This window comes from Ammodytes marinus, assembly GCF_949987685.1.
Source record: "Ammodytes marinus genome assembly, chromosome: 18".
Classification (NCBI taxonomy): Eukaryota; Metazoa; Chordata; class Actinopteri; order Uranoscopiformes; family Ammodytidae; genus Ammodytes; species Ammodytes marinus.
The window spans coordinates 9,149,752-9,172,865 of NC_137222.1; the positions used below are offsets into that span (position 1 = coordinate 9,149,752).

General features: G+C 40.4%; 1 protein-coding gene across 1 annotated transcript in view; it reads right to left on the bottom strand.

Moving 5' to 3' along the window:
- Window positions 1–1,796: 1,796 nt before the first annotated feature.
- Window positions 1,797–23,114, bottom strand: part of znf462 (zinc finger protein 462) — a 48,859-nt gene continuing 27,541 nt past the window's right edge. Inside the window, exons 4-13 of the mRNA XM_080046744.1 lie at window positions 22,757–22,891; window positions 19,061–19,464; window positions 16,889–17,007; window positions 14,613–14,810; window positions 11,472–11,712; window positions 10,734–10,873; window positions 9,655–9,878; window positions 6,953–7,286; window positions 6,116–6,254; window positions 1,797–5,641 (exon numbers count right to left, since the gene is read on the bottom strand). Coding sequence (XP_079902870.1) covers window positions 5,422–5,641; window positions 6,116–6,254; window positions 6,953–7,286; window positions 9,655–9,878; window positions 10,734–10,873; window positions 11,472–11,712; window positions 14,613–14,810; window positions 16,889–17,007; window positions 19,061–19,464; window positions 22,757–22,891 — 2,154 coding nt within the window. The 3' untranslated portion in view covers window positions 1,797–5,421. The remainder of the gene's footprint in view (window positions 5,642–6,115; window positions 6,255–6,952; window positions 7,287–9,654; window positions 9,879–10,733; window positions 10,874–11,471; window positions 11,713–14,612; window positions 14,811–16,888; window positions 17,008–19,060; window positions 19,465–22,756; window positions 22,892–23,114) is intronic.

The window sequence follows — 23,114 nt, forward strand, 5'->3', positions numbered from 1 at the left end:
AGAGGACTGTTAAGTGCGAGAGATAATAAGCTGGAGCTCAATGAGGTCTCCTCCCCAGGCCACTTCTCTCTTATTCCCATATCACTCCCACTCTGTTTGTATGAGTCTGTGTATCTTTATCTTCTGCTCCTGTCAACTGTCTCTCCATGTCTTTCTGCCACGTTTACTCTTCTTCTGTCCCTTCTATCTCTCCACTCAATCCTTTCTACCCCCACGTCTCTCTTTCATCAAGTTATGACGACAGGAGCAGTGCCCTCGCCGGCCTTGGCCCGAGCATGCGCTCATCAGACATTCCTTATGTTGCTCCACTCAGCAGCATGCAGCAGCAGTGTCCTCCTTTCCCCTCTACTCAACAGTGGCTGTGCCTTCCTACTCCTGTCTCCAGGGGTCGTCAGTCTACCATGCCCCCCCCCCCCCCCTCTCTGAAGTGGTGAGCCACAGAGATTACAGTAGTGTGATCCCCAGGGACTTGGGAGATATTTTTAAAAGATGATGTTAGACAAGCGTAACATAGAGGCGCCCCCTTCTAAAATAGTCATCAGAGGAAATGCAGAAGGCTTAGGTTAAATCGACATTTTAAATGGAAAGGCACTGGAGATAAGACTACTCCAAGTGCTGCTTTTTTATTTCATAACACGACCAAATAAAAAAATCCAGCTGAAAATCCAGCTGATTGAATCTCAATGATCTGTGGTATTCATGGTGCAGGAGCTGCAGCATGTCATGCATGTCTATTACACAGCACATAGTCACGACTGGCATTCGTAGGGAATGTGGTTTTGGTCAGTAGAGCTCTTGCAGGGTGTGGAGTGGAGGAAGGGAGATTGATAGAGAGAGAAACAGAAGGGTGGAAGGGTGTAACACAGAGTGAAGGCCACTGAGATGCCTTCTCAGCCTGAAGCTATTTCCTGTGGACAAGCTGCCGGGACTATTATTGGCTGTTCCAAGGGGCTCTCTAGGACATGTTACAAAAGGAAATCCTACTACGTCACTGAAACTGAGGGAATGTGTTGCACAAAAGCAAGAATGGATAACCTTTATGAAGGTTTACAAAGTGTATTATCAACCTTGGAGGAGGTGTGAATCACATCTTTATTATAGGCCACATACTACAAAGGCTGAAGTAGTGCTGGTGCCCATCCATCTGCTGTAAACCATCCTATAAAGGATTGTTATGAATAAACATGAAGGACGACTGTTTAAATATGCAACTCTACAGTTATGATAATAAAACAAGACAAGGAGGGTACAGCCATGTCAAACCTAAACCTATAACATTCAAAGAAAACGTGACATACAAAGACACACAAATCCAACAAGATTTCCCCTGAAGGCTATGTTGAGTGGGCCGTGAGTCAACACTTGCAAATGCTGCCAGACTACAGGACACAAAACCCTAAACGTTGACTTGGGTATTTCTCTCTTTCTCTGGTCAATTCCTTATGGACTTCAGAGGAGAGGAGTTCTGCCATTTGAAGACATACTGTATATTTGCATTAGTTTGTTGAAATACCATGACTCAAATAACAATGGAGGAATCACATCCAATCAAAAACAAAACAAAAAAATCATCTGGAACTTTCCAAAGTAGCGGGCAGAGGAAGGCTTGAAACTTGATAATGTGATATTATTACGAATGTGGATCAAGTATGCAGAAATATGGGGAAAGTGATTGTACTATATAAAAGTGCAAATAAATCGTTCATTGTAGACCCTTCACATTGTTCAGTCATATTTAAGATCTCCAATTTAATTTATACAATGTGTGTCTGTACAAAGAGGCGATAAACACAACCAACCGTTATCTGATAACTTTATTATCAAGTTAAAAAAAGACAATGAATTACAATATTTACAGAATATCCAGAGATACATGGAATAAAATTGTAAACAATCATTCTAGGCAACATCACAACCCACCATCAGGTAATCAGATTTATATGGGAAGAAAGGCAAGAAGGAGAGATTCTAGTGTCAAACTATGGAGACAACAGTCTGCAAAGAGAAATTCTTAAGAAACAAACTAAACATATATACAAGTATCCAGTGTGTTGTCAGCAGGGGCGTAACTTTGGGTAAACTGGGAATATTACAGTCTAGAGACTGCACACAGTGAGGGATTCATAGTCATTTGTCTAATAAAATGATCACAGAACAACAAACTATTTTGGATCGACAGCTTCATTACCCAGAAAGTCCCATAGGCTATCCATCGTCTGGATTGCGCTGGGCTTTCAAGCTGGGCAACGAGCTGCCTTACAAAGCTTATTTCTACAACGACAGTTTTCAAACAGTTTTACTTTCAAAAAAGCTACAAGCTGATCCTGAAAAACGGAACAAAAACAGGGCTTTGAGAATTCAGCACCAACTCAAACGGTTATTAAGGTACTTATAACAAGGACTGAGGAGCCTAGTGGGGCTGCTACATTAGAAGATACTCGAGTGTCAGATGTTGGACTGGACATGACTGAGCTAGATCTTCAACGGATCTATAGGTTGACTGGGAACCCAGATGTTGGCCAATCCAAGAAAAAGGACCAAGCAGTTTAGGTAAATTAATTCCCCTGAAGGAATAACTTATAATTTTTTCTTGTCTCTTAATTTGCCATGTTTTTCTTCTTCAAAATAAAAGCTACAGTCATCAATCGGTAGAGAACCGTCTTATTTTCCTTCACGTGTTAAATATGGTACAACCGTGTCTGCTCTTCCTATTTCCTCATTCTCACTACAGTACAAAAAAAGGGAGATACTTTTAATTTGAACCAGACGTTGTACAACAGTGTAATAATGTTGGTTTGGGGACTCAAAAAGCCCATAGGGTTAGCTATCATTCTTTTTTTTTCTTCTTCTTTTTTCTGTTTTAAAAAATGAGTACACCTAAGGGGAAAAATAGGGTTAAAGTATCCTTTCTGAAACACCACAGTTCAAACACTTAACGAGTAGGTTTTTGTTTTCTATACACGGCTGCTGCAAACATGTTGTTCAACCGGGGTTCCACCCATTGAACTCTTAATTCTAAAACGCTACGGTCCAGACCCAGATTTCCCATCAATGGTTCAATGCTCAGAAAGACAATCACAGCAGCAAATTACAGCAGGCTTGATTATGTATTTTGGTAACAAGAACACAATAACATGAATTGCGCTCGTCTATTAATCTGATATTGTAGTTACCAGCCGTTTTATTCCAGGCTATTTAACGTTGCTCATTGGTCTTAGTGGAATTGGGGCTTAAATTTGACTTAATTGCTATTCATTATCTTATAAGGCTTTAGGGCATTCAAGCAGCATCTTCCAACAAATACAATCTCTGCCTTTTGTCAGTATCAACAAAAACGTGACAACTTTTGTCCAAACAGAAGCACACAGATGCAGGCTATGACAGTTGTGTCAACACTGGATGAGTGAATTTAAGGGGTTAAAGTTGGGGGATTTGACACCTTCAAAAAGTCAAACTTCAACATACAGTCCCAGTGGCAATATGTCTTTAAGTGGAAACAAGTGGTTTTAGGACTTTCTGACCTGCTTACACTTGTCTTTTTAGTGCATCCCTACAAATCAAAACCGGATCATAGACCGCAGAAAAAATGTCTCAAGTTTTTTTTGGCATTAGCCATAAGTTTCTGAAGGGACGTTTTAAAGGCCAGATTTGAGTTTTAATCCGCAATGCCAGCCTGTCAGTGATTTGGAGCCTACATTTTTGGATGTGGAGGAACACAGATTGAGTACAGGTAATCGCCGGAGACGACTGAAAGCCGGAGACGACTGTCAATCAAGCAAGCATGGTTCAACACAAACCCCTCTTTAGCATGGAATTTCATTTGTTGTGCTCTCAGCAATAAAACACACACACACACACACACTTCAATCATTTCATCAACCTTTCATTCAACTTTAACGTATACCACACACACACAAACACACCAGGCTTTCGTTTTTTCATAGGTTTTCATAGAGACTATTAGCAGGACTTAATTCCTTGGGAGGCTGATAAGAATATTTATATAGAGATAATTTGTATTCTGGTTGAAAAGACACTTCTGTCTGCCATGTCCTCTGCTACTGTTAGCACTAAACCACATTTGTTTTGTACTTGTACTAATCTGTGCAATTACAATAAAGTCAAATCTTTGCTATTTAATCTAATCTGATTTTATTTAATCAAAGACTTTCAAAACTGCCACTAAGGCACGTATTAGAAGGAGAGAAATATCTTTAGGGAGAAGTTGGGTAATGTTATGGTTGATTTAAACCAATTGTTTTTTGAAAGAACAATTAAAGCCATATGGTGGCCATGACAGGAACTGCATTTTAAGGCACTTACAACAGGCGTGGGTGTCAACGCTAGGTTTATGCACTGTGTAAACCAGTCAGTCAGACCCCGCACAGAGCTGGATTCTGGCACATCCGATTATAAATTTTGCACTGAAAAAGACAAGTGTAATCTCTATAGTCTATTGATTGTGATGAAAAACATCACACCACTGTTGTCAAACCTGTCTTGATATGGCCATCTCAACGGATACCTACATTGCATGGATAAATTCACAACATATTTAATATATCTCTTTTTCTACAAACAGTAAGATATCTTACGTGGGACATGAGAATTTTAACTGATCCCACTATTTGCATTGATTCATCAGTGAAATAACTGGACAATGAAATAGTACAGTCAAAATGAGACAGGGGCCACAGGCTGAAGGCTTATACGTAGTATAATATTAAGGGACCTAAAATATAGCAATTTGCTACAAACACTTTGGGGGGAAATTGTCAGTATTTCTTTGCATGACGAAAAACACGATTGTGTTTTTCACTCAAATAGATAAGGTGCGACTCTTCGTCAAGGAATACTTCTACACATTTAACACTAGGCTAAGATGAAGAAAAGTTTTAGATTCCAACGAGAAAAACAAGAAAAAGTAGCCCTACAATGGGCCACGGTTGTAAATGCTTTCATATCCATATTTGTTCCTTTTAGGTAGATTTTACAGTAACCCTGTTTTGGATGAGCAGGAGGGGAGTGTAAAAGGTGCTTCAAATAATAAAATGCTAAATTTAGTTAATCATTTTGGACAACATTCTTTATAAATAGCTCTGTCTTTATCTAGGTGGGATCTTTCACTGTAGATTTGACCAGAATGTCAGCAATAAAGAGTTCTGTTCACTATTGGTTACCAATATATTAAGATCTGTCCTAGGGGACTGCCCATTTAAAGAGCACAGCCGTTTTATGCAGCACAACCTAATACTTAAATATGTAACACCTAAAATCTAGTAATGCGCCAACTCATAAGAAGTCACTTTCTTTCCGTTTCAATCTTTTCCTTGGACGTCCTATTTTAAGATCCAACTCAGGGCTGATCCTACACAATGCTATCAAGTTTCTAGCACAATATCCAAAGAGGCCACAATCAGTTCAACCAAGCTGTTGATCCTTTTTGGTGTCAAGCGTTTCCTTTTCTTCCACACACTGGCTTTGACTCGTCAGCGATAGATCGGCGGGGCTGGCCTCCTCGTTCATGCTGCTGGACAGGTCCAATCCTGCGTCCACCAGGAGAGAGGAGCCCGTGGAAGATGAAGCAGAGGCCTCTATTGCTGAGGTGGTGCTGGTGTCCAATTGACTGTTGTTAACCGTCCTAGCCAATGAAGTAGGGAGCAGAAATACTGTAAGTGCTTTTAAAAATAAACAATTTTTTAAAATATATGCAGACATAGACTAATAAAACAGGACGCATAGTGTGTGTATATGTTAACCATGTTCACTGTATTTAGTCTAGTCGTTTAGCATGTTAGCAAAATTATTACAATTCATCATCTGTGTACATGCGTGTTTGTACGAAATTGAGTGGTAATCCAATAATAATTTAGATGACAAAAAGTCAAGTGATCTTCAAAAAAAAATTGCTCCTTGCAGGACACTTGGTAAGGAAATGGTTTCCTCACCATGTGTAACCTTGAACTCTAAATGCAAGGTGTACCTAACCTCTGATATTGTTTGTACAAAGACCAAAAAGACAGGTAAATGGTGGCTGACTGTATGGGGTAATTGTCTCACACAGGGAGTCAGCAGAGAAAGAAAGGACAGGCAAATAAGGAAAACAAATACTAACATGCCATGTCGAAGGACATGTCGTTCCCACTCGAGGCTGTTGGTGAAGCAGCGGCCACAGAACTCACAAGGGAGACGCTTCTCTGCACCACTCGGCCCAGAGCTGCTGCTGATGCTGCTGGTGGGAGAGGCAAGGACTTCTGGGAAATAGAGTTCAAATGATTGTTCAGTCTCATTTCAAAACTGTTTGTAACAACACATTATTATTGCTACCAATCCACAGTCAAGTAAACTCAGTGAATTATAAGCTAGAAGAAGTGAAATGAGAAAATAGATGCAGAATTACAATTAACCTGTAGCTATTTATACTGTAAGAATAACACTGCACACAAAGAATTAAAAAGCATATTCCCGGATAAACAATATTCTGATTGTGTTCTTACTTAGTGGACCCGTATATGTGGCTTAAAATGAGACAAGACACAGGAGATGTTTTTTCCACACGGATAACAATTACATATAAAATAACAAGAACAGAAAAAGCCATTTAAAGTGTGTTCCCAGAAGGTTTCGTATGGAAATCTGTTGTGCGGTTCATACACAGCAGTTAAACAGTATTCCTTAGTGTACAGGTGTTGATTGGCCAGGTGTGAAGAATCTATTTGTTCTTTCAACAAACATCATGGGTAAAGTGGAGAATTAATCAGATTTTCGAAAAAACATTTGGTTTTTAATTGACCGAAACAATTTGGCATGTTGCCACTTGATAACAAGCATCAATGGCGCCATGTTTGGCAAAAGCAAGTCCACATATAAAATGAATAGCGTAGCCTTATTATATGTCTCTATTGCTCCTGCATTGCCCTTTAGATATGGACACTGTTGTCACTGTATTTACCTTGTAGGGCAGGCCTCTCCTCCTCCACGCCCTTGACTTCCTCCTCCTCCTCCTCTTCCTCTTTGATGTCAAAGTCCATCTCCTGGTCGTCCATCTCTTTCCTCTCCTCCACCATGTTCTCCATCAGATCCATCCTTTCTTCTTCCTCCTCTTCCTCCTCCTCCTCCTCATCAGCAGCAGCAACAGGGTCTTCTCTTCCATCTGAAACCATCTCCATCATTTCTCTTTCCTCCTCCTCCTCCTCCTCCTCCTCCTCCACGCTGCTCCCTTGCTCTTTTATCATCTCCAGCTGGTCCAGGTTGACCCGGCCCATCAGCTCAAAGTTTCGGATAACCTGAGGTTGGGGAAACAGGAGGTGTCACTAACTATTATTACAGCGCTGTTTTAATATTATTGATATGATGCTATATTTACACATAACACTTTCTGATGGTAATATTTGTACATAATGTAAAATATCTCATATGCTCTAGGTATTTCTAGCACTTTTATGATGTCAATATTTGTATGCAACACATCTCACATAATCATGTAATTTCCAGTACTTACATTGCGTTCAAATTGTTGAATAATGTTCTTACTTATTTACTTCTTATTCTTATATTATTATATTGATAGCTTTATTATTGGTTAAACCTTGAGGACTTAAGCATATATTGTTTACACTTGTTTATTTAACGTGTTTCTATTCTTTATTGGAGCAAATGTAACAAAACAAATTCCCCCCGGGATCAATAAATTAATTCTGATTGCGATTCTGATTCTAAACAGTATTTCTCTTGGACAATTTTCTTCCAAATGTTTTATTTTTTTGAACAGGGTTAGGGTTAGTTTGTTGAAGTCTACAAAACACTTCAGCAGGTGGAGGGGCGGAAACTATTTTTTTTAAAACCTTTTCTTATTGAAACAGTACATTGTAAACATTGTACATTTTGGAACCTATTTATGAAGATTTTACTGCTCAGAATAAGACAGTGAAGATTGTGTTCGTTTGGTTCATGATTCATTATCATCCACACCCTACATATAAACAATGCAGACCACAGTAAAAAAAGAACTGAGCCTTGCGTGGGTTTTCAAGGTGAGGGCCTGTCATCTCTGGAGCTGGAGGTTGTACTTGTAGACTGTACAAAGCAGCATAAGACGAGTCGGCTAAATGGCCTTAAACAGCGGTACTTCAGCAAAGAAGAGGGAAGATTTTGAAGATCATCTCACTGCAAATGTATCTTGTCATTCTGTCCCTCCTCCCATACTGTACTCCCTGAAGAATCAGAGCTGAAGTCCTGCAACATATTTCAGAGCAGTGACTTAAGCCTGCTCTTCCACTATTCCTATACCACGAATAATCTCCACCTCACCCAGGAGGATTCCATCTCTCTCATTTTTTCTTTCGACCTAATGTCAACAAAGGACAAAGGACATTGACTTGTATCTTTTTGTTCAAAGATTGAGGAATATATTGACATTCGCCTGGTGGCAAAAACATCCAATTCATCCGATTTGGATGCCCTTTTTAAGTTTAATGTACTTGAAACATATATCTGTCTTCTAACATCGTTTCATGAATGATATCCCGTTATAAGGAGACTGAGAGATGAACCCCTTTCTCTCCTGGATTTTGTTAAAAAAACACTTAAGCAGGAGCAATCTGATACTGTATACATAATACGCACCAAGTTATTGTATCCCACTGTATCCTTACAGCAGCCATTTCACTGGTATTTTGTATCTCCTTATCAGTCAAGGTGTGTCATCATAGCCTTAAGTATTGACTTTGTAAGCGTGTGTTGCAATGCTATCCTGTTGTCTTAAGACATCCCCTCAGTCTGGTCACTTTAAGGGACATTAAAGAAGTAAAGTTCATGGAAAAAAAGACAAATAAAGCAACAAAAAAAAACACCAAAAATTAAAACGTGTTAAAAAAAAGACACCACACACACAATAAAGGAAAGCTGGAAAAGAGTCTATGGGCGGACTGATATGGATTCTAATGTGACACTGCCGCAGGAAGAGTTCAATCATAGTCACTGAGGAGATGTTGTAAAAATCCACATCTCAGCTTATTTTTATTTTGTCATTTGATCAGTTTTACACAGGGGCAGAGAGTTCCTAGCCCTTGCTAAAGTTTGGGTGAACCTTGGCCTGTGCTGTTGCTGAACTTGAATGTGTATCTACTGTACAAACACCCTCATCCTGCCTGCATCTTTGACGGTCCGTCTTGTTTTACCGTGTAATGATATCCATTTAAAAAAGTATTGCAGACTTGTTCTTTTGGTATGCTAAATATTTTGACCACGCCCCGTTTACAAGCGTTTAATATTACTTACTGTGCTGCTGCATTAAACAATTACAACTGGACTTAGGTGGCCAGACTTTAATTCTTAAACTTGCTTCCTCATTATATGGATCATCTTTTTTAAAGACCGGGAGGAGTGTTTAAGCTGTAAACCTCTCAACTTATAGTCATTAGGCAAACAGGGTTTTTATGAGCAAACAACTTTCGATTAAACTCTCTTGTTGTTGAGCAGCCAAAAAAAGAATCTCAACTGCCAAAACGAGCACCACCGAGCCTCTTCCTACTGTTTAAAAACCATATACAGAAGAAACCGATTATGTTAAGTATATAAAATTAAATGTAGTTACCCAGCAAAAAATAAAAAATCAGCGCGCATGACATCATCACATGGGGGTCTCCAACTGACCTTGTGCTCGAGGCGTAGATGCTCCTCGAGCTGGCTCCGTCGACTGCTGTCGTAATAACAGAGCTGGCACTGGTAGGGCTTGATCTCGGCGTGCTTCTGCAGGTGCTGCTGCAGGCGCTGGTCGCTGGAGCATGTGAAGGTGCATTTGTGGCAGCGGAACACCAGGCCCTGAAGGTGGCGCGACAGCTTGGAGCGGCTGACCTCCAGCGGACCCACACGTTCCTCTGGTGGAGAGGAGAGGAGAGAGCAGAGTGTGAATTTAGTAGGTCAGAGGAAGGAAAATGGGAAGAAATGGTAGACAGAATGGGAAGAGGAGATGTGGGGGTGCATTAGAGATATCCAATGGTATTCTGTACACAATCATACACATACAGACACATACACACACAGACACACACATACACACACTGCAAATAAAAAAGTAATCCCAGCGGCTGTTACCTTCTGGTGGTTTTGTCATTTTATCGCTCTCACCACCAACATTTTTCTCTAGATAACAGATGATAGACTCATTAAAACTATCCAACCCCTTCCAAAAAAGTCTTATCCTCAATCTCACCCATCCTTTCCGTTCAGTTACATTTCAGTTCTCATGAACATTCTTATGTAATGTCGTAATGATTTTAAAAAACATAGCACCATTTGCATACATGGTTTACTTTTTTGCAGAAATGTAAAAATAATAATAATAATAATTATAGCGGTACACATGGTTACTATTAATGTCTTAGGCGAAATGTTTGTGTTCAGTTTGATTGATACCTCTATTGTGTCCTGATGGTAAGCATTAGAGCATCATTGAGGTGGAATAACCATTCACGTCAGCCTCCAAATTGTAATTAGGAATGTATGACATATATCTACTGCCTGGTGAAAAGAAACTGAAGTAAGAGTCAATTAACCGGTGCCAATACAGCCGCCACCATCGCCGGCTGTTTCATCTACATCAAATCGGATATTAACGCTAATAAAATCGCTCCAGCACAGGTTGAAGCAGCTTCTCATATAACTCTCTTCAAGTCCCAAAATGTTGAACTATTCCTTTATTAAAAGAGGTTCCATTTTTACATGAAGTGTACCTCTGTGCAGGACAATGTGGTCGATCATATTGCTCTTGTGTTTGGTGTGGTAGAGGCAGAGCGGGCAGCGCAGGTCTTTGTTGAGGTCTTCAGGTGCGTTATTGTTGTGACCGGCCTCCACATGCATGGTGAATGTATTCCTGTGGTGGACAGGAAGAGAGGGAATTTATCCAAAGCTTGTGTATCTAGAATCTGCACAGCTGAATACTCCTCAGGTTGTATATTGCTGTTATTCTCTATTATTATACGTACATAGTTTATAAACTTTGAACACAGTTTGCAGGATCTATCCTCACATAAAAAGCATATACATTATATAGCTTAGGTAAGAGAGCTTAGGTTTCTCTTAAAGGTGGAGTCAGCTATTCTGGAGAATGCTTCAAAATCTATCAAAATCACTTTTTAACAAAATCAGTGAATACCTACTAACGATCCACTATCTGTCCATACTGTGTGTGTGCTAAAAAAAATGCTATATTTATACATAGCCTAAGCCCTGTAAATGGGCATGTTGATAGCTACGGAGAGCCCCTTTAGTTAACATACCCGTTGTCTGCATATCAGTTTACAGAGCCTAATCTGTGTAGTAAAACCAGATCTTATTTCAGCACACACACAATACACACATGTAGCGGATCGTGAGGAGACAATTCAGTGATTTTGCGAAAAAATTATTTTGGCAACAAGCGTTTTTTTCCAGAATCGCTGTGTGCACCTTTAATAAAGTATTTTACTTACTTGTAGCAGGTGAAAAAGGAACAGTCTTTGCACTTGAAGAGCTTCTTGCCCCCGTGGCGGTCCCTGTAGTGGCGACGCAGGCTCTGCATGTATCCCGAGCTGAAGTCGCAGAACTCGCAGGTGAGAATGCCGTCCGGTCTATTGTCAACCACCGCGGAGCCGGAAGACATGTGACTACGGGAGGCCAGCTGGTAGTGACTGAGCTGCTGGCGAACATCTGCTGGCTCCAGGTAGGATGGATCTACGAGAGGGCCAGAGGAAATTTGCTGTTCATTATCTAGTATCACACATAAAACATGTATATTTGATAAGGATTTTTATATCAGTAATTAGGAAGCTGATAACTCATTATGGACGAATGACTTAGGGACAAGGGGTGAGATTATTCTCTTCTCACCCCTTTTCAAACTGGTAAAGCAAGTGTTAAACAGTTTTCATTGTATGTAAATATTACTTTATCATATCTGTCCATTTGTTTTTTTGTTTATTATTGCTTATTTGTTTATTTTGTATTTACTTTTTCGAAATAAAATATTTTCAATTCAATTCAATTCAACACATATTCTATTGGAATTGTAAAAGATTCAATCCGTGGGTCAGCAGGGTCAAGCTGTCGTGTTTCAGATGTTTATAAGTTGTTAGCACTTTCAACCAAAGACAAAGACAGATGTCCCCCTATAAACTCCTCACGATATGGTTTCATTTAAATAACTGTGATAACACTCTGATATTTCACAATAAAGCAAAGACTAGAGAAAAAGTCCAAAAGATGAATGCGTATTTGTGTAGCAGATAGTTGTTTCTCTCCTTACCTAACCCATTAATCATATCCCGACCCCTCAGATTTATCATGATAACCGGAGGAGGGCCCGTAGTGCCCTAGGGTTGGGAAGCAATGCGCTAATCGACCTATTTTGGATTAAGTTTAACCTATGTCTTGCATTTCTTTACTATTTTTGCATTTTTTACTCTTTTTACTATTTCGTCAAAAATGAAATGCATATATTCTGTCGATACATCATATTCAGTAAAAAGGTTTGAGGCTGAATGAAGTTGATCCTTTCCTTCTCTTAGGGAGACCAGACTATTGGGATCTTAGTTGTGCTCACTCCAAAATCCCCCGCCCTCCCACACACACAGACCTATGACCATGACAGTCATCATTCGTCCCACACGTCTTCCGCTCCTCATCCCCTTCTCTCAAGACTATAATATCGGCGAGCGAGCTCATCTCCTCGTCCTACTTTGAGCCTCCGACACATCAATAAATAAACCAGAGTGACACTAATAGAATATCTACCCATGTGAAAAATGCCTCATTCAGCACCCGTACACCGTGTGAGGAAGCAATGGAGAGAGGGAATGAAAAAATAAAAAAATAACTTCCCTTTAAAAACTTTACTTTAGAAAAATGCTTTGGATCCAATTTCTCACTTGTGCAGAGCAGGGGCCATGGAATTCACAGGGAAATCAAACAATGCCACAGTTGATTCATGCTTTTAATATCCCCCTCTGCATTGTGGGAGATGTATGGAGATGAGATAGCAGGATGCAGAGCAAAATACTGTCACGAGGTGTGGTGATGTGTCTTCTCAAAACGGATTAACGGCCCAGACTGTCTATTACGCTGCATGAACCAGAGGTGTAATACTCGTGTTGGGGAGTGGAGTAAGACAGGAGGAGGAGGAGGAGGAGGAGGAGGATGCCTTAAACATATTTCAAGGGTGAAAAAACGTGAAAAAAGGGACGCTTTGGCTGATGTTTAATGATGGAGTCAGCGATTCACGAGAAAGCTTGTTGTCAAAATCACTTTTTGTCAAGATCAGTGAATATCTCCTCACAATCCACTACCTGTCCGTATTGTGTGCATGCATAAAAAGATATGTTGTTAATACACAGCCTATACTCTGTAAACTGGATGTAAACACAGGGTATGAAATGAAAGCTGCGTAGCTAGCAACATGCCTGTTTACAGAGCCTCGGCTATGTATTAACACTGGATTTTCATTTTTCAGCACGCACACACAGTACGGACTGTGCGGAATATTCACTGATTTAGACGAAAAAAGTGATTTTGACAACAAGCATTCTCCAGAATCCCCGCCTCTAACTTTAAAGTCAATGAAACAAAAAAAATTAAAAACACCCCACTCCCACTGCAAAAATCCGAAACTTTAGCCATTGGATTGAAGGTAGCTGGTTTGACTCAGTTCAAAGACATTCAATATGTCAGCTCTGCTCTTTCTCAATGCTTCACTTGTCTTGGGAGGGCACAGCTGACAGTGTTGGTTGGTGCACTGAGGAATGCTTGCCCCTGCTTCAGCTCCAGGGAAGATTCCACAGCTCCAGCAGCAAGGTGACAGCTGCTGCCAAGAACAGTCTGCGAGCTAAAAGCCACGACGGCTACACACACAGCCACTGAAAACACCTCTGACTATAGGCAGGAACCTCATCCAGGATTTAGCTGCTGCACACATGGAATGAGCCTCTTTTGATAGAGAATGATTCAGTGAAGTGAAAAGTGTCCGAAAAAACATTTAAGGAGACTTAGGTAGTCAGACCTCAGCAGTTAAAATCCTAAATTGTCATTTATTCAGACCCTTTTACCGAACACTATGAGAGACTTCTCAATGATAACTGCAGATTTTTTACATAATGTACTGTATAGCAACATAATGCGTTACCTTACTGTAATAGAAAATACAGTAGAACCACTTTGGATGAAAAGGCATGATAATGTGAATGGAATAGCTCTTCTATTTGATGAGCTTGACATGTATTATATGGATTGAATGGTTGATAGAGCTGCAATGATTGGTCCATTAATCATTATATTAATTACAGGAAATGAATCAGCAACTTTTTTGATAATCCATTTGTCAGGCCAAACAAACGCTGGTTCCAGCTTCTTAATTACGAAGAGTTGCAGTATTTGCATAATTCACTTTATTTTTTTTAACCAAACAATAAAAACCCTGTTCCCCAAAGCTAAGAACACTGTTATTTAAGGATTTCTGTATTCAAGTGGATTCTGCTTCACAGTAATGCTCAATAGATATTTTTCCAAATCTGGTTTGACAAGCATATCATACTGTATGATCTTGTATCCATTTAAATTACATTATGCAGGATCTCTCTTACCATCCGGGTCCAATGGAGTCTGCTCTGAGTTACAAGCCAGCCGGGAGGGCCTGAGGGTGGCATGGGCGGCCTGGGTAGCAGCCCTCAGTTTGGGCAGGGTCAGAGCCTCACCGTGGTCCCTCAGTGAGTGCTCCTTCAGCTGGCTGATGGTCATGGACGAGAAGGGGCACGACAAGCACTTGTATGTGTGCTGCTCACCTGAAGGGAGATCAAGAATCAGAAGTCAGCAATTTCACTGCAGTACCATATGAAATGTAGTGTACAAAGGCAGCACTGGGTGAGTATTAAGCGTCTGAACATTCTTTATGAACCAAAACAAACCAAAAAAAAACAGTGATAAACAATACTGTCTTTCTTAAAAAAGCCTTTGAATTTGAGCAAGGATATATTGTATTCTCACTATGTCAGAGGGAGGCAAGTCTGAAGGGGAACCTTTTTTTGTTGTTGCATTTTTGACTTGCTAGCTTGTAAGCTGTCGACTGCTCGTTGTTCTACAAAAATGGCAAAGGAAGTCTGAATGGAGCAGATTGCAAAAGTCGACCCATTGAAAGCAGGGCGTACCCATGATTTTTCAGAGGCCAAGGTCAATAATGAGGCGAGAGAGGAACGCTATCAGAAAATTGCTAAATTAATAAATTTATTTTAGCACTCGTTCTCTCAGTGCCTACCTAACGTGACAATTAAACTTTAAACTTGACTTAGGATTGAACTGATTTTAACAATATATATCTATATATACACTATATTTAAACCCTATAGTCCTACTCAATAATTGCATAATGAAGGATACGTGGGAATCACTTTAGCATTGGGCCACGTCAAGAGTGAAAGAAATTTATTGATCGAATATTATCTGTGATAAATACCAAATAATAAATGACAATATATGTGTGGTTTGTGAATATTTCTGACAAATGTGAAGTCTACTGTGCAGCAGCTTTAGGAACGTCTGCTTTAGCAGCAACGTCCTCATGTGACACCTGACAGGAATGAGTCCCATTTACCTGTATATTGAACTTATCACCCTCTACTTCCCCTGACACTCCTGTGATGGTATTTGGGTGTGATCTACTGCACCTTTAAAGAGAATCTGGAGGAATAGCCGACCACATTTCATATCTAAGTAGCCTAAAAGTCATATTATTAATAGCCCACAGTGAACCTATGATACAACCTGTGATTTTATAGAAGGCTTCTGTGATAGGAAGTGTGTGTACATGGCCAGGTAGAATTACAAACATGTTCAGTAGAACAAGAAAAACTTTACGAGTAGCACTGCATACAGTATTTTATATCGTCTGCATCAATAACTAAATGTGTGTGGCAAAAAGCAGCAGCGCAAGGTTACAGTTCACTCGACTGCAATTTCAGGGCTTTGTTCCGTCCATAAACATCCATTAATAAAACCAACAACTTAATGCTTAACAAATGAATGCAAGCTTCATGCTTTCTGGTGCACTTGGTACATGTTCGGAATAAGACAGCCCTTGAATGTGGATGCAACCATCACAAAATATCTTTAGCTTGTTGGACAGCGGGGCATGCTACAAAGGTAAAGAACCAGGCCACAATGATGAATGCAAATGTTTTTTTTTAACAAAGTGCACAAAATCACCAAACTCCACTTTCCAAATGTAATCGGCAGAGAAAATTGTTTTGTTGTTGATTATCCACAGCGGCTGCTGTTTCTTGTTATGTCTGCTCAGACAGTTGAAAGCACTAAAATGACTCGCATATTGATCGCTCAGGTGGACCGTTATTTGTCCTTTTTTTGTTGCATTTGCTTGAATGTTGGTGTCTTTGTCTGGGTTCCTCAATCAAGAAAAAAATGGAACACAGTTGAAGAAATACATCTAACTAAAGACACCTGTATGCCTTCACCTTTGTTGTAGCATGCTGAGGGTTTCTTCCAAGATTCCCATTCAAACAATATTAACATTAAATGATCTGGCCTAATTACATTCAAATCTGAATCCACAATTGTTTATTTTTGGATATGCAATGAAGAATGTCAAATGTACTGTGTGAATGGTGAAGCTGCTTCACCTCCAGCTTATCCAGTGGTTGCATTGTGCTGGAGAAGCTAAATCAAGCACCGCAGCAAGGTGATAAACAGCTATTCTGGCCCTGGAATAACTTGGTTGGTCTTGGATACAGCTGTAAAATGCGATTGAGTGTGTGTGTGTGTGTGTTTGTGTGTGTGTGTGTGTGTGTGTGTGTGTGTGTGTGTGTGTGTGTGTGTGTGTGTGTGTGTGTGTGTATGGAGGGGGGGTTACCTGTGTGTGACTTGTTCAGGTGGCTCTTCAAGCGACTCACGTAGGCAGATTTAAAGGGGCAGAGTTTGCACTTGAAGGGCTTGTGGTGACCGTGGTGAGACTGCACATGTCTGTCCAGACTGGCGATGAGAGAAAATATACAAAAAACACAAGAAAGGTGGATATATGAGATAAGAGGAATAAAAGACGTACAAAATAAATAAAATAAAAGACAGATGAAGTCAGGACAAAAAGATAGCAGATAAAGAGAGAAAGTGACAAGAGTACAGGAAGAGAGAGAGAGAGAGAGAGAAAGAGAGAGAGAGAACTCTACAGCCTCCACTTTGAGGATTTTAACAGCAGGGTATTTCAGCAGCATCTAAAAAAATTGCTCGCTCGTTTTCTGTTTACCTCACAAACAACAGTCGCACATTGCCAATGACTACAGAACAAGGAGCCGTGGGGTGAACTCATCCACCCACAATCCCCCGGGTGGGAATGAGTGTGCGAGTGCCTGTGGGGACGGCGGCTGTGTTTTTTAATGCCAGCCTCCTAGGTGGCATGGGGGGAGATGTGGCTTCTTTCTGGGTCAGGGCACATACTGTATAGAGGGATTACACCTGGGTGCTCAGAGGAGGATGATGAGGACTACTCTCTCTTTCCACCTCTCTCGCGCTGTGTGTCTCTGTGATGGATAAAACAAATCACGCTCAAGCCCAAAATGTCTGTCTCACTCTAATGTTTGTGCTACTCTCCAAGGAGGCAGGAGGATCTCAAAAGAAGATTGGAGATTCAAAGGGATTGTGGGTAAGGTAAACATCATAAGGTGTAAAACTGTGCTTCCTACAAAACGTCCAGTTGATTTTTTTTTTTTTAGAACAGTTGCTTCAAGAATCAAGACTGGTGAGGTATATAAGGGTTAGAGTTTTAAATCAAATCAAATCAAATCAAATCAAATCAAATCAAATCAAATCAAATCAAATCAAATCAGTTTTATTTGTATAGCCCAATATCACAAATAGACATTTGTTTCAAATATATATGCAACAATAGTTACATATTTCACATATTGCAACAGTGTGTGTATACTGATCCAACACTGAAAACTAGTGTCCTTTTATAGATAAATTATACAGTTACTCTAGTTGAAATGTCTAAAGGTCACAAATCTGTCTGGAATAGAGACAATAAAAGTAAAAGGTTGTAATCGTTCATATTTTCATGAGATCAAACGCAGCTTTAGATAACATTTATGTAATCAGTGTTATTCTAGCAATAGCCTTTACTGGTTTAACATTTTATGATCACAATACAGGAGCTTTCATTGTTTGTGGCGGATTCCTACACTAGACTTAAATTGCCACGTAATCCAGAGTGACTGTCAATAATTGTATCTCTTAAACATCAGCCTCACTGTTAACAGTTCCCTCTGCCACATATCACAGAGGCGTAACACAGCTGTACTCAGTCACTGCTAACGCGAACCAAACACTAGTGGTGCTGCTTCACATTAAAACCATTCGACTGGCAAACCAATTCAAATCAAATTCCCATCGACAAAACAAACTTTTATTTGTCAGCACATCGTTTTTTTGCAAGGGAGCACTGGAAAAAGAAAAAGTGGTCACAGTGAGCTTGAAATCAGATTGCTGTGGCAATTATTCACTACTTTTTGGTTGCACTATAAAAATAGCAACATCAGTTTCTCTTAAAAACTTAACTTGAATGACTTGAACTAACATTACAAAAAAGACTAAATGACCAGACCAATCAGAACGAGAATGACATCAGGTAAATTTGTGTTCACCTTGGACAAATAGGCCCAATTTACGAAAAAATTCAGTATGTTGTGGTTGTGTAGGCGAGTTTGTGTAGATGAGAAATGTCCGGATGAGTACTTACTTCCGGGAAGATTTTGTGTATGGATCGATAGGTTACTTTTCCTATTCAACCGCCCCACAATGCATTGTGTCTTTTCAAACGACAATTCATAATTGCTTCTGTATACTTCAGTTTAAACGGTCCGACGAACCTCGCATACACAATCGATCGTTAAGTAGACAGTATGTAGTATATACATGTTGAGTATGTAGGAGGGAGGAGGTTAGTAGGGCTTTTCGAACACAGCCATTGAGTCTGGGCCCTGGGACTATTGAGCCCTGGGAACATCGATACGCTCCCCTCTCTACTTACTTGTGTCTGAAGGGTGAGACGAACTGGCAGTACTGGCAGCTGTACTTGTCTTCTCTGCTGAACATGGCCATGGCCGAGTGGCTCCTCTCGTGCGACCTCAGTCCCTGCATGGACATGAAGACGCGGTCGCACTGGGCACACGGGTGGCCCCGCGCCGCTAACCGCTGCTTCAGCTGATCCTCTGTCACCGAGGCCCTCGCCGCGGCAACCAGAGCCGCCGCCCTCCCTCCGACAGCACCCCTTCCCTCAGCTTCCAGCGTCGCCGTACCAACAGCCACGCCACCCATCATAGTCTCCGAAGGCCCTCTCTCCAGGCCATCCACTTCAGCCGATTCGTCCCCATCCAGGTCACCATTGGTTAGGCTTTCAGAAGGCAGCGTCAGGGGGACCTCGCTGACTTCCTGCTGCAAAAAATATATAAAAAAATCTCAGATGTTTAATTACATTTTCTGTATCTGTTGATTTTGTCTGTCGAACCCTTTATATTATACGGACGCAACACTACGACTAACAATTTATTTGGATAGTCCAATGTTGATACCAGATGACAAAAATAGCTGTTCACTGAAGAATCAGTGGAGTACGACTTAGTCCCGCAACTGTAACCCTTTTTAAAATCCATCAGGCAACCTTTGGTAAAGACAGTTCTAGTTACAGCTCTCTCACTCATCCAATTGAATACATTTATGCAATAGTACTGACTACTGGAAGATCAAGGTGTTGGTATTTCATTGACCTGAGGGTCTTACTATGCAAAACATTTTCCTGAAATAGTGACAGTGTGCTAGCCTGGTCCTACCAGACCATCGTACTTCATTTCATTTGTACAGAGGGTCTGGAATCGCTCAATTGACAAACGTTAACTCACTTGAAAGCGGGCGTCTGTTGAAGTTTAAAACTATTGGATGTGCCCAGTGCCACTCTTTATCTGCCAACCAATTGCATAACGTTTGGACGTGACGTATGTCATGCGCCGGCTTCTGACTTCAAATGAAACTGGCGCACAACCTCAACGTCATTGTTCTCAGCCACTCCCTCTGTCCGCTGATTGGACAGCCAAAAAATCTGTCAGACGAAACCCTTTAATATACAACAGACCCAGGCTGACTACTGGAGGGAAATGAAAATTGGGCAGAAGTAGGCAGGCGGGCGGTGCCAGGCTACCAGTGTGCATGTACGAGGGCAAAATTAGGGTGTTTTTTGGTCCAGGAACGATCAACTGAAGGACTTGACGGAGATGTCAGGGCTTAACAGTAACCTTAGGCCAACTCCAACCCTGACCTGAAACTCTTAAGCCTGCCAGTATTTACTGAGACACTACACTGTGGTTGACATTGAGTTGACTGCGCTATTCAAATGGAATGTGATATGGAAAATTCAAGTCCAACCCTGTTGAATCAGTCCAGGAGCTTTGCTACAAATAAAGTGCAACTCTTTCCTCCATCTTTTTTTATAGATCTACCAACTTTATTAGAATAAATGCAATCCAATTCTTCTCAAGTAAATACTTGACAATATGCACTTATTCCTGTCTTTACACCACACCTTAAGCATTTATTCGAATTGATTAATAAACTTGTTTTCTGGCTACTGGACAAGCTGCTGCTGAAGCTAAAGCATGCATACAAAAATGGAACTAAACAAATTTAGTCTTATAACAAAACAGATAAAGAGCTAGAAAAGAAGACCTCAAATCTACCAATAATAAGACTTTTCCTACTCAACCGCCCCGCAATGCTTTGCGTCTTTTCAAACGACAATTCTTTATTGTCAAATCTACCAAAAATAACACGCACCAATCGTCGAAAAACAAAACTCTACCCCCCCATCTATTCTTTCTCCCTTCATCTGCTGGAGTGCAGGCTGCTTTTCTGCAGTCGTCACAATTGGACAGACAATCACCATGACTCTTTTACTGCCTGGAGGAAGCTCATTCTTTTTGTGGAAGGACCTGACCCTGCACTTCATGCAGCCATAAATAAGATGTGGCATCCACTGGCTCAACCTTGCCATCCAGTCTGCCCTGACCGCACTGTCAGCCTGTTCGTCATGCAACTCTATGAGAAAACCATTGCATTTGTGGAATTGAAACTGTATTCATGACGCCATAAAAAAGCATCCTTAACGTCGAGGCTCTGCAATGTGTAAAACAGGCGTTATATTCCATCTGGTAGAGATGTTATACATGGTCATGGTCATTGCCTTATAGGCCCTGGATGCTTGCAGGTTAACTCCAGCAGGGTAAAAGTGCCATTATAGCTTACATAGGTTCTCATTTTATTCCATTTGCTGAATATACCTAAAAGCCACAACAGAAATACTCTCAGTGCATCACTCACAGTGGCCTCAAACCATCTCATCTTAAATACACAAAGACAGACAGAGTGTCTGACAGGGGAGAACCAGGCCTCCATGTGGACGAAGGAAGCGTTGGATCCTTAGGCCTGTTCCCCTCACTGGTAGCCTCAGTGGAATACTAATGTTTGAATGGTTACCCGCCACTGCCCTAAAAGTTATTGCTCACGACTCTGCCCTCCAATCCTCCCCACTCAGCTGCAATTGGGACAGCATTGCTTGTTTTTCTCAGGGGGAGGCTGACAGACTGTCCACCCAGAAGCCTCCGTCAGTAATAAACCAAATGGGAAACAGAACCCAACCCCAGTAAAACAGATCACTGAAGAGCTAAGAGGATGAGGGTTAGATTTCAAGACATAAACCCTGGGGACGGATTAAGTTAGTCTTTCAAGTATTGTTTGAGAAAATGGAATCTTAATATCACCTACGTGGAGTAGTAATGCATGATGTGCATAGGCTTGAAATCTGAAGTGCTAGCTCCAGGATTTGTTAAAGGAAATAGCTTGATATTTTGGAAAATACCCTAAAATTAGTTTTCTTGCTAAAAGTTAGATGCCAAGGTTGATAACACTCTCAAATGTACACTTAATGTTAAGCAATAGCTAGCAGCAGATTAGCTTAGCATAAGGGGAGACAACTAGCTTGGCTCAGTCCAAAATAAACAAACCCTGCGTTCCGAATTGCATACTCTTTCTTTTTTCTATTCTACATACTACATCCGACGATAAAAAGTATCTAGTGAGGATGCAGTAGGCATACTATTGGGACATACTTTTCCTTATCTATTTCATCATAACATCGCGCCTTGATCTTGCCTCTTGCTTTTATATCCGTCGCATCCCTGTTTGTTTTCATATGGAGGCTCCGTTGATGTGACGTGACTTCAGGTTCGCACTGGATTATGGGTCAGAATAGGATGCTGTTTTCAACACTTAAAATCTTGGCCGGATGTAGTAGACATCTGGGTCTTTCTAACCATCCTAAATCTGGCCACAAGAATCGGGACATACTAAATCTTTTTTTCTACCATACTAAATAGTAGAAAGTATGCGATTAGGAACGCAGGGAAAATCTCTGTTAAAACTCACTAAGTTAAAAGTTTTCAGTGTTCATGTTAAGGTAAACTAAGCAACAGATTATATTTATCAGTCATAAATCCAACCTGATATCAATCTTTTTATCCAAATTTCACCAAGAAAGTAGATATTCTGAAACATTTCAAATGATATTTATCATAAACAATATAATAAAATAAATACATTTTTCTTTTGCCATAATTATGATTTAATATTGGCATGTGTTTAGTTAGAAATATTTCATGAATTATCCAAATCCATTTACCTTAACGTGTCCCTCTTTGACCTCTCCGTACTGGACATGCTTCCTAAGGTGGTTACAGATGGCTCGGAGGGTGGAATGCACCTCTACGCAGAAGTTACACCTGAATCCTATGGGAGCTTTATTTCCAGGGTTTTCCTGTTCAGGGGAAAAGAATGCAAAAGTGTAAACTGCTTCATTCGGTTTTTGTTTTGTTTGACATCTTTTAAACAAATGTGTTTGAAAGTGATTAGTGAATTAAATATTTAATTAAAATTATATTACTTAACCCTCTTAGGACAATACCAGTGAATGTACCTAGTGCCCTTTATATCTATAATTATTGATAGAACAGCTGATGCATTTTCTACATTAGAAGATA